This window comes from Ursus americanus, chromosome 6 (genome assembly GCF_024610735.1).
Source record: "Ursus americanus isolate L20-20 chromosome 6, mUrsAme1.1.p, whole genome shotgun sequence".
NCBI lineage: Eukaryota > Metazoa > Chordata > Mammalia > Carnivora > Ursidae > Ursus > Ursus americanus.
Window position 1 is genome coordinate 70,245,148 of NC_142132.1, and position 12,509 is coordinate 70,257,656.

At 52.0% G+C, this 12,509-nt stretch overlaps 1 protein-coding gene across 1 annotated transcript in view; it reads left to right on the forward strand.

The window, feature by feature from the left end:
• The window catches only part of SLC35F3 (solute carrier family 35 member F3), a 114,499-nt gene that overhangs the window by 14,141 nt on the left and 87,849 nt on the right, over window positions 1-12,509 (forward strand). Inside the window, exon 2 of the mRNA XM_045783395.2 lies at window positions 1,401-1,725. Coding sequence (XP_045639351.1) covers window positions 1,401-1,725 — 325 coding nt within the window. The remainder of the gene's footprint in view (window positions 1-1,400; window positions 1,726-12,509) is intronic.

The following is a 12,509-nucleotide window of genomic DNA, read 5'->3' on the forward strand; positions in this document are numbered from 1 at the left end:
GAAACTCAGGTGGTTATGCATTCGATTTTCCAAGGCTTTCTGGCTGTCCTGTTTGCTCACATGAGAAGTAAGAGGCAGAGGGAAATTACACATTCAGGCAGGTAAGGAAGCACAGTATAGATGGAGTCAAGTAGGATTGGGGCTAGTAAAGGACATGATCTCTCCTTGACTAGCCACGTAAGGCTTGGGATTACCTTTGGCTGAAACAGATACAGCCGGGGCTGGCCATTCATCATCAGATTAGCTAACACCGGCGTAAGAGGCTCCTTTCAGGATTTTGCCTCGTGGAATTATGTTTCAGAAAGTGTGATATACAAAGCTTGGTTTACTGTCATTGAAATATACCGAGTATATGTGACCCCGGTATATTTTGCGCTATCTCCTGTACTCCCGTGGTGGAGACCGCCCTTCAGCACTGGGCACGCCCATTCAGCCGAGCGCCAGGCTGAACGTGTAAGGGGCAAGAATGCTGTCTCCCGGAGACTTGCATCTGTCTGTGGCTACACCCTATGCAAGTTACAGCTCTGTTTAAATTTCCAGCTGACTGACACGCACATAATCATGAATGAAAACCAAACAGTGGAAAATAACGTCTTTTCACCTCCTCACGGTCTGTGGGAACAACGCTGCCGCGGAGCCAGGCTGTGGGCTGCAGCCTGGTTTCCAGAAGTCACATGGCTCCGAATGGAGTGTCTGAGGCCTTCCACAGCAGCCGCTGCCAGAGGCTGTGGTTTTTAAGTAACACTTCGAAGTGGAACTGAAGCCCATCAGCAGGAAGACGGGGCAAATAAAGCGATCAGAGAGAAAAGTCTATTTTTGCTAGGCACGCAAAATAAGATGAGCATCTTGGCATTTGTGCCTTCAAGTAACAGGCAGGAGGGGCTTCTGGCAGTGTCCCGAGGTCAGGGGCTGTGACCTTCTCATGCAGGCATCCCCAGCCCCTGGCACGCCCGGCGCCCTATAGCACAGCAGGACATGTGAGCTGACACAGACCAGGGTGAAAAGATTTCAGCCTGTGTGTGTCGGAGAAGTGTTTCCCGAACACTGACGTGCGCGCAGATCACCTGTTGAAATGCGGCTTCGGCTTTTGGGCTTCTGGAGTGGGGCCTGAGATGCTCCGTTTCCAGCAAGCTAGGGGCGGGCGCCGATGCAGCTCGCCCATGGACCACACTTGGAGGGTCAGGATCCCGGAGGATAACAAAACCAGTGAAAACTGGCTTCTGTTTAAGTTTTGTTTCAGAAAGCTGCCCCCACAGCCCCTCACCCCCTCCCCAGGGTGGCTGACTGTGACAGCGGCGGTGGGGTCAGGTGCCTTCTCGCTCCGGCTCCCGCCTTGGTCTGGGGCGGCGAGGGGAAGGTGTGGAGGCCCCCCAGTTAACCAACCCCTTCTCTTCCCCCAGGGGAGGAGCGCCCCCGGGATTCCCCGGGCCCGGCGGAGGCCCAGGCGCCGGCGGGGGCGGAGGCCGGCGGCAGGACGAGCCCGCACTGCTGGAGATGCTCCGGGGCGCAGCTCAGGAAGATTTTCTGGGGCGTGGCCGTGGTGCTGTGCGTGTGCTCCTCGTGGGCGGGCGCCACGCAGCTCGCCAAGCTGACCTTCAGGAAGTTCGATGCTCCCTTCACCCTGACGTGGTTTGCCACCAACTGGAACTTTCTGTTCTTCCCATTGTACTACGTGGGGCACGTCTGCAAGTCGGAGGAGAAGCAGTCTGTGAGGCAGAGATACAGGTAGGAACGCGCGGATGGCAGGCCCCAAGCTCTGGGCTGCTCTCCTGAGTGCTGGCGCCACTGGGCTGTCCCGGCAGCTGGCGCTGTGTCGGGCCAGTGGGAGCAGTGGTGAGAGGTCCCAGTGTCACCTGCTGCCGGAGTGGGGCCAGGATCGGGATTCTGCTCCCCGCCCCCGGCCGGGTGGTAAACACCTGCTTCCCGTGTCTTCCACCCTAAGAACTCCTTTATATGAAACAAAAGCCAGCATCTTCTAGAGAGAGCCTGTGGTAGGTCCCCAGAAAAGGTAGAACGGGGACAAATCTGTAGCTCTGTTTACCCCTCCTCAGGCTGGGGTGAGCAGCGTGAGTCCACGGAGCCAGGTGACGTGGCTGCTTCCTGTAGCTTACCTTCCCTCGTGGAGATGTTCGCTGCAAAGAATTGATTACTCATTCTCTTTCCAACCCAAGACGTTTCCTCTTTTGCTGATGTGATTGCATGGGTCTGATTTTACCCGGCAGCGTGGCTCTCAAAATCAAAGCAGCGTCTGAACTTTGTGGACTCTACTTTCCCATATGGAGTCCACTGGTACGAACTTCCTTTCACAAAGAAGCCAGAAACCCTGGCAAACCCTCTTCTTCAATAGACAGCAGGGTTCCCCTAGGCCTCCTCAGAAGTCAGATTGTTGGTGTTGACCTTGATCCTCATCCTAGGCCAGTTGCGGGGTCTCATGGTTGCCCTAATTGGAGGCCCTCTGTGGGCTGTGTCAGGGGCTTCCTGTTGGCCCAAGTCAGATCTACTCGGAAAAAAACTGGGAAAGAATGCTGGCCAAGGCGACCGGGTGGGCCCTGGGAGCTTAGCTTTGGTCAGCCCCAGAGGTGGGAAAAATGTTTGAAAGTTGAAGGTTCCTCACTCCTTCACCACTGCCTTCTTTCCCACTTCACCCCACCTCACCAGACACATGCCCCGTAAAACCACCACGTCCCCTGTACCGTCTGCTTCAAGCTCCAGCCCTGTTCTGAAGTGGCCGCCAGAAGTCAATAGATAACTAACAACATCACGGGTCCAAGGAGCAAAGAGTTTGAGGAATGGAGGTCTAGACTCGGATCGGGATCTTTCTGCGGGAATCCACCATTAGATATCCCTGTAAAGTTACAGGGGGAGGTGTGAGGTCCCAACTTTTGTACAGGTCTGAGGAAATTCAGACTGGCTGCTTTGGGAAACCAAGTTGTAAGTCAGACCACTGATTCTAGAGGAAGGGGCTCCCATGGCGCACAGACCGAGTCACAAGGCAGCCTCACACATCCCCTTAGTGGAAAGACTTCGGAGCAAAATCTGGGGACAAGGTCTGGTGCTGGAGTAAGGAGCCTGGAGCCCAGAGCCAGGGCCCAGGCCTGGGGTGTTCTCAACATTAAATTAAACCAGTGGCTCATGGACCCGCCAGAAATCACCGAAGAGGCACTTACTGCACCTCTCCTGAGGAGCAGCCAAAAGCAGCCTGAAAGGTTTAGGAACCTTGATAGGGCCGACGATTGTCCCCAGGGCAGGAGGAAAGCAACAGTCGGCTTTGGTCACACACAAGAACAGATACTCAGTAAACGATGTATTAACAGTCATGCAGCTCGGAGCACAGTTCGTCATTAGAAGTTTGCCTTCTTTAAACTGATTAGAATATGGAGCTCCTTCTTCTTAACAAAGAGCTGAAAGCGAGCTTATGCGTCCTTTCTTGAGAGAGGATCACGGGCAGAGACGGTGACATGTATTTCGCTGCTCCCTTCACCCCTGCATGCTGAACGGAGGCCCCGCTGAGGGCAGGACGGGCTGCCGCCTTAAACACGTGTCCTCCCCGTGAGCACCGCTCACCTCGGGACAAGACAGGCGCTGCCGGCCCCTGAGGGCAGGCCCCACACCCCTTCACTGACTGCTGAGAACAACACAGAAGGAACCACGCTCGGTGGTGGTTAAAAAGTCCAGGTGGGAAAAAGGAGAGGTGACTAAAGTAGATTAGTTCAACACAGATGTCAGTCAACACGACTTTGGCTCACTGTCTCCCTGTAGAAAGTGTCTGGGAAGGACCATGGAAAGATGATGGAGGTGGGGTCAGTGGGGGGAGCGGTGCAGGGCAGGGCCGATAATCACACTGTGATCGGCGAAGCCAGCTAAAACCCTGCCCGGTTTCTACAGTAAAGCGTAGCTCCACCTCTTAAAAAAAATCTTCCATAAAATCTTTCTTAAACATCAGCTCTAAGCAGAGCTGCCCATTTACCAACCACTTACTGGGTGGCTGGTCAAGCTGCACACACCACTAGGGGGGGCAAAGAAAGATTCTTTCTCAGAAAAGGGAGAGAGCATTTTAACATCACCGACTTGACTTAGGAGATGGTGACTGTCACAGCTCACATTGGGAGTTCTCTAAACAGACTTTGGGATTCCCAGAAGTCAAGGAAAACCGAAATCGCATCTTCCATTTTTGGGCTTTTATCAGAATTAGTGTCGGCGAGGGAGAGATCTGGAGGAGAAGTGTCTCTGGCTGAAAGAAGTGTTTCGGAAAGAAATGGGGCAGAAAAGAGCAAAGGTAGAGACCTTTTTCACAGAGAGGGAAGCAGTGAAGGCAGCTCTTCTTGTGGCTGTCAGGAGGCAAGCAATCAGATGGAAGGTTCTCTTCCCCAAGCCCTCCCCTGCTAGGCTGCTTCCCCAACGTGAAGCTAGAAAAGTCAGCCAAAGCAGAGAGGAGAGCTTCTATTGCCCAGCGCAGAGCCCTTGAAACCCAGCGAGCCCACCTGAGATCTTGCCGAAGGGCGGACGCTGATTTATTTGGTAGGTCCGGTGGATCTGAGACTCTGCTTTCCTGACGAGCTTCCCGGGGATGCTGCTGGTGCTGCCACTGGCCCAAGGGCTGCACTTGGACTCTAACAGCCCTGGACATGTGAGACTTACAGGTTTTTAAATGCTGCCGGTCTGACCAAATGCAGGAGCCAGGATTCACCGTACCACGTAGCACTGATGAGGGACTCCCTTTGGGCCCCGGGGATGTTTGAGCCCTGGTCCTGTGCCACTGTGAGGGAGGAGAGGCCCCACGGGCGATCATGTAAGCTCTGGGAGCCTCAGATGCTCCTTTGTAAATGGAACGTGGTGACACATGCACCATCTTGCACACAAGATTGTTGTGTGATCAGTCGAGACACTGTATACGTAAGTGCCCTATCAGCGTGAAATGCCATTAAAATGTGAGGAACTGTCCCTGCCCTGTGCTGTCCTCTGTGGGTGACATCCCAGGATGTAGCCCAGGCCTCGTTCATCGGGCGCCTTGCGGTGATCTACTTACACGACAGGAGTGGGTCTTAGAGGTCACGCAGGTGTTATTCCTGGGAGAAATCTGCTCCGGGCCCTGCTGGCTACACAGAGGGTCTCGTAGAATTGACCCGGCTTCTCCTGATCGGCCACTGTTGTCAGGAATGAAGAGTGTGAACATGAAAACCCCCCAGCCCAACCGTCCTGGGTTTTCATTCTCATGCCTGTGGTCCCCTGTTGCTTGCTGACACGCGCCAAAGAAGCAGCAGTGCCCGAGACCCAGAACAGGCTCTGGCCATGGAGATGCGTGTGGGCGCTGTAGAAACGGCGGGCCCAGCTGGAAGGGGGGGGGCGTCCCCAGAGTCTCCTCCACAGCTGGGCGCCTGGGAAGAAGGCTACATCAGGCCCGTGCCCCGGAGATGTATGACTTTCCGGGACAGCAAGACAGTGTCTCAGATCCCAGGGGCAGCTGAGATTGGCCAGAGCGGATCTGGGCCTCCTGAGCATGCTTGTCAGAAGGTCTTCCAGAAATTTCTACCCATAGTGGCCTCTTTTCATAAGTAAGCGCTAAAACCTTTTGCTATCACACAAAAGTGAACGATACAGTGGTGACAGATGTTTTCCTCTGCCTTTTGTAGTTTTGGGCGTCTGTAAGCTAGCCAACTGATTCCTTTTCAGAAACACTGAGAAACAGTCTGAGCCAAGAAGGGGGAAAGGGCAGTTTTGAAGCCTTTCATCTTAAATCCTGCCGGGGCCCAGCGTGTACATAGCTGCGCAGGCTTAACGCAGGAACGTGTGTGGTCTTGTAGCTCTAACATTCAAGGTCTAAGGAGCAAAGTGGAGCACTTGTGATCCAGAAGTTTGTTCCGTCTGAAAGCGGCATTGCTGTCTTCTCTGGGCGAGGCAGTAGGAACACAGTGATAAATGAGCACCCAGTATGGGAGTCAGGCAAGCAAGGTGGGGGTGTGTGTGCAGGGGAGCCTGGGGGAGAGGCCAGGTGCCTGGGTCCTGGGGCAGGGTGGGAAGGTTTCTTCGAGGAGATAACTGAGGAACAACATCTTTAAAGACAAGCAGACAGTGCTCTGGGTGCTGGACCCTGGGGAAGGCGGAGTAGCTCGGGGAAGCGCAGAGGCTGCATAGAGAGAGCATAGCACACGAGGGAGCTCTGATCGGCCGTGGGACGTAAGTGGGATGGGGTGGGGGAAGTTAGGCAGGAACAGCCCCTGGTGACCCTCCCACGCCGCGCAGAGAGGTTTGAATTCTGGCATGAATACTGGGTTGGGGGTGGGGGGCATGGAAAGGTTCCAGGTAGAACAGAGAAGCCATCGGACTGGATCTAGAAATACCACCACCACCACCGTGCTGTAGGACGTGGAACAGAGCGCGAGGCTGCAGGCCAGTGCAGCTGAACAGACTCTTGCTGACGTCCACCTATGGGGCATGCGGGCACATGTGGGGAATGAGGTGACGTTCCTCGCCCTAGGAGCTCACAACTGAGTGAGAGGCAGACCCACATGGAAACCAGTACGAGCTGTAGGGAGGAGGCAGGCAGGAGGGTGGGCAGCCAGGGCTGCAGCTGGAGTGCGTGGACAGGGCAGGGTACACATTAGAGCTATACTCAGATTGAGGCCAGAGCAGAAGGCCTTTGGGTGCTGCTGGATCAAGGGCTTGATTCTCGAAGCAGCGGGATCCTTGGGGACATTTTGAATGGAGGACAGATATCATCAGAGCTGCTTGCAAAAGGAAGGCTCCAAGTGCTAATTCCACAGCTGCTTACACAATATGCCCCATTTCACATCAGCAGTACAGTGACTCACGCGTTTTCATTTTTTGTTTCTTTGTGGGGTTTTTTAGCAGGGAGAGAGAACCCAGTTTCTGAGAAATGCCAAGATGTTGAGTGTACGTCTTAAAGGATTACAAAGCCAGCTCTCTTGCTTTGAACTGTCACTTCTTCTTCACCCTAAAGCAAACTTTCATATTGGTGAGAAGCATTCATTCCGGTGGTCATTTTGTCACCAAACTCAGGCGTTCTGAAAATATGGGGGAATATCTTCTTTCCGGGAAGCTTCGGCACATGTTAGTGGGGCCCAGTGGGAATGCTGAGGCATCACCCAGGCAGCCCTTAATAGCAACACCCCAGCACACCCCTGCTTTCTTGGTGCCATGGGGCCTTCTGCCTGATGCGACCTGGTGGTCTTCTGTGGCTGACCTTTCTTATCCTGAGACCCAGCCATGCCCTGGCCTGTTTTCCCAGCCACAGCTCTTTATAGGGTGAGGGCACTGTGGAATCAAGGCACAGGGGCCTCCCACTCTAGGAAGATGGAGATAGGCCTTCATTCATTCTACAAAATCTGCCAAGGTTCTAGGTGCTACAGATAGAGCAGTGGCTAAAACAAGTGAAAATCCCTGCCTTTGTGCAAATTACATTTTAGTGGGGAAAGAAACAATAAACAAATAAAATATGATGTATCCCATGAAGCCAGGCTAGAGGGTTGGGGTGCCAAGTGGGGAGGTGGTGGTGTCAGCCTGGGGACTTGTCTGGCTGTTGAAGGGGCCTGTGGTTACACCACCATCTCCCCACCCCACCCAAATCCACATGCCTGGGTCAGCCCTGCTTACCCATTGGCTCGTTCATTCTTGATTCCTATAAGCATTCATTTCTGCAGTAAAATTTCACCAGCTGTCTACTCTGACCCTGCACCGCAGGTCACTGGGGACCAGAAGTTCCAAGCACATTCATTCTTGCCCTCGAGTTGCTCAGAGCCCAGTGGCTGAAGCTACCTTTGTACCCCTGGATACAGGAGTCAGGTGGCAAGGAGGCCTGACCAGTGGAACCCAAGAGCCCTGGTCAAGCCACCAGTTCAGAGGGCCCAATGGAGGGAGGGAAGGAGGGGCAAACTGTCCGGGGCTCAGTGCATCCCTCTGCCTTCCCCCTTCCTCCTGACTCGGAGCAGTCTTGTTTCCGGTCTTAATTTTCAAGAACCATCAACTCCAAAGGCGGCGATACGTCCAGAGCCCTTGCAGTTGCTGTTTGATGTGTTGTTTGTTTTTGTAACCGGCTTAGAAAACAATGGGCAAAAATGGGGGAACTTTAGTTTTTAAATGGCCTGTGTCCTCTGCTTCGTGGTAAATGATGGCAATGGTATATAACCATCTTTATGCCGGGAGATTTTGGTCAGGCTCGCTGCTGAGGCGGCGTACCTCCCCCCCAGACACCACACACGTGCACGCGCATGCGCACGCACACGCACGCACAGAGCCGTCTGAGCACGCAAGCCGTGCTCCAGGTCTGAATGGGACATCAGAATGGGTCCCACTGTCAGCAAAAGAAGAAATGAGACGGGTGTGGCTGACATAGGTTTAGATCGTCTCTGCCTGTTTTAAGATACCATTTGAAATATTCAGGGATGTTATTAGTAGAGAAACGAAACACAAGTATGGTCCTCGCGACCCAGATGGTGACAGCGCCCTCCTGCTTTTGTACCGGCTCTCCCGTGCTCGGCAGGGTCCACCCCTGCGTCCTCTCATCACGGTGTTCATAGTTTAGCTCATTCATTTCTCCTCATATATCATCCCCACCTCACCCCTATATCTCCACTAGACAGCTACTGGCTCCATCCCAGGGAAATTCAGTGACAGCCAGACTCTCCCATAGATGAGTCGAGAATATTCCGCAAGTGATTTTTCAGCTTTCACTGAGGCAAGTAGGAAATATCGTGTTAGCTGCTGATCTCCTCTGTTCTCGTGTACTTCAGCCTCCGTTCATCCCCCGGTTATCTGAGGTTTTTGGTAATCCCTGAAAGGATATCAAGGATTTGTCTTTGAAGTTGAGCAGTTTATGGAGGTTGTGTCATTTAACCTTGTACTTTCAGAGCACGTCGAATTCAGCTGCAGCGATGTCATGTTTTCCCACGCAGCTTCATGGAAGTTTTGCAAAAGGTCAGATCCAATGCTCATGCTTGTGGGTTTGAAAAATAGTAGCCATTTAAGTAATTGCCATATCAATGGGATTGTGGCTCTTTGGGGTTCCAGGTACCTTAGGCTTGACTTATCGTCAAGAAATATAGTAAAATTTTCAACACAAAGTGCCAGGGCCATTGTGAACATTTATTTGCAAGATCCGTGTTGCAGTGGTACAGAAGGTGTAGAGCAAGGAGGGGTGGCTTTCCAGAGCGGGGATCCTGGAGGAGCAGAATTAACATTTGTATAAGTCCAACAATGGAGAAGGGCCCCGTGCATGGATGCGCGAAGGTTCTGAGAGGCACGCGCACGCAGGTGCATATGGGCCGCCAGAGGATGCATGCAGCTGATGGGCACAGAAGACACAGACCCCACTCCATCCACCCAGCTAGGGTTGAGCCATTTCTTACTTTCCATGTGGTTCTCAGTCATAGAGTAAAGGCTAGTAAGCCAGCTCACGGGCATACTGAAATTTAAAGATTTCACCACATTTAGGGAAAAAGTCATCTGCACAGACATCTTAAAAGATCAGGAAGGGACTTTGAGGATTCTCTGATCCAACTCATCCATATTACCAAAGAGGCTACAGATGCTCAGAGAAGGGGCGTGAGACCTTTGTTCTCTTCAGTTCCAGACCTCTTCAGAAATGCCGCAAGGGAAATAGGTCAACACGCTTTCCTCATAGGGAAGAATATGAAGGCAGTGCCTGGGCAGGATCGAGCAACGGTGGGTAAGAAAGCCTCCAGCCGGCACTTGGGGCACAGTGATAAATTGGTAAGAATGCAGGCTGGTTCTTGGACAGCTCACGTTCGAAGCCCAGCTTTGCCTTTATTTCACTATGTGGCCATTGATTGGTCACCAAAAGCTCCAAGCTTCACTCCTTCTCTATAAAACAGAGCCCCCAGTACCCGCCTCTGGGGGTTGTACTGGGATTGCCCTTCCTCTGGGCTCTCAAAGCTCTTGTCTAGACCTTGTGTTCCAGCTGCACTGGCTTAAATGTGATGATGTGTAGAAAGCCCCAAACGGCACTTGGTCCAGAGGTTTTGTATCCACCTTCAAATGTGACTCCCCAGACTCACACAAGCCATAGCTCCCGCTCTCTGCAGATTATAAGATGATGATGATGTTGGTGATGGTGATAGTGATGATGGTGATGATGACAGCGATAACGATGGTGATGTTGGGGATGTTGGGGATGGTGATGATGATAATGGTGATGATAGCGATGATGATGATGGTGATCATGTGATAGTGATAGTGATGGTGATGTTGGGGACAGTGATGACGGTGAGGATGATGGTGACGATGATGGTGGTGATGTTGGTGATGGTGATGGTGGTGATAATGATGGAGAATATTCCAACCACAGATAACGGAATCTTTCTCCTCGTGAATATTCAGATAAGCCATGTAGCTGGTGTGGAGCCCACAGCAGGGAGAGCAATATCATGCCCTGTCATTATTCTGGGCTGGCAGGATGGGGGTATTTCTTGGCAGAAGTGAGCTTTGAGACAAGTTTGACAGGAAAAGGGCAGGGAACTCATATGTTACATGAGCTGAAAGCCAGACAGAAATTCAAGGCGATTCATCTAAAAAGCAATGTCCTGTCAAGCTCTTGATGTTCTTTTTCGTTTTTTGGAAGCTAAAAGAGGTAAAGGGGGAAATGCAGGTGCTGTGCAGAATGCTAAAGCAGATGCACGTCATTTTCCTTCCGCTGGCACTCCCTGAGCCTTTCTTGTACACAGCTCTTAGCTAAATTGGAATGACCACCCATGTCCCTAGGAACAGACAGTATAATGGCTTCCAAAGCCCTCACCACTCTTCCTGCCCCATACCGGTGTGCACCTACTAGTGTCATCCCACACCAGGCCCCGGGGATACAGGGAGGAGCAAGGCCATGTGGCAGAGGAAAGGGACCCCATGCCCTGGGGTCAGGCTGGCTCACGTTCTCAGATCCACCACTTACAAACTGTGTGAATTTGGGTAAGTTGTTTATAAGTGCTCCTTTCGCTTCAGTGTTCTCATATTTAAGAATGGGGGATGGGGCGCCTGGGTGGCTCAGTTGGTTAAGTGTCTGGCTCTTGGTTTTGGCTCAGTCATGATCTCAGGGTTGTGGGATCGAGCCCTGTGTCGGGCTCTGCGCTCAGTGGGGAGTCTGCTTCTCCCTCTGCCCCTTCCACTCACGTGCTCTCTCTCTCTCCAAAATAAATAAATATGAAAGAAGGAAGGAAGGAGGGGAGGGGAGGGGAAAGGAAGGAAGAGAGGGAGGGAGGGAGGGAGGGAGGGAGGGGAGGAAAAGAAGGAAGGAAGGAAGGAAGGAAGGAAGGAAGGAAGGAAGGGAGAATAGATAGATAGATAAGGCCTATTTCCACAGCCTGGCTGCAGGGTTAGGGGCACTGTGTACAAATCAGCTTGCTGGGAACGTGGCCATTGGTTGGTGTTGAATTGGCGGTGGTCACTGCTCCCCTTACTACTGAAGCAGCGGTTAAGGTGGTGGTGGTGGTGGTGGTGGTGAATTTGCATTCTCTGCCTTAATACCCTTACCACATCTACTCTATTTCTTGTAGCTGTTTTCTAATGGGGCCACAGAGCAAAGGGACTTTCGGCACTTGCATTTTCTCCTGTGTTATTTCTTTATAGTACATTCCACATAGGCTTTCCTCAGCTGAGGATTTGGGAGCCCATGGGCAAAGCAGTCGCTAGAAATTGTTATGCCCGATTCTCAACACAGAATCAAACTGAACCTTCCCCTATAGCCAGTGTCCGTGCTGAGTGCTTCACAGAGACAGCCCCCTCCCGTCACAGAGCACATCTTACCCACTTCGGGCATGAGCCAGAGCAGACCAGGCCACGTGTGCAGACCCTCTCGGGCCGGCCCTCCGTCCACCCACCACTGAAACCCCTGCAGGTCTGGGACTGAGAGGGTGGGGGCTCTCCAGCGGAGTCCGTGGGAAACTTCAGATACCTTTTCCAGCCCAGGTCATCACGCTCGAAGGTAGAGCCCCACAGTTAGTGGCTTTTCTGTGCCCTGGAGCTGATGAGCCTCGTCCTGAGAGCACATATTGGTTTGGTGGCCACACCTCAGACAATCCAGTCAACTTTGGCACAGAACACGACAGATCTGACCACAATCAGCCACCTTTTTCGATGTTTGCGCAAATTCTATTCTCGTGCTTCCTGGGCCTTTTAAAATAGAATTATCGTAATTACATTTACCTCCTGAGCTGTTCTCTCCTTTAAGTAGAGAGAAAACAAAATGATTTGTATACTTAATGTAACATTTAGGAGCCCGTCAGGATCGTTTTCACACTTTTCTTATCCGAGTGCCTTACTTTATCACACTTACATTTAATGAGTTACTCTCCATCACAAATACATTATTAATTTATAACATAAAATAAATTAAAAGCAACGGAAACTAACACTCCCTTGTTGCAGGAACACATCACTAGAACCATTATATGGTATTATTCTGCTACATGTTTCTCTGGGAGGGAAATGGAAGAGAATTTTTTCTGAGAAAGGCTTTAAGTCCTCCACCAACAAAATGGGGGCAG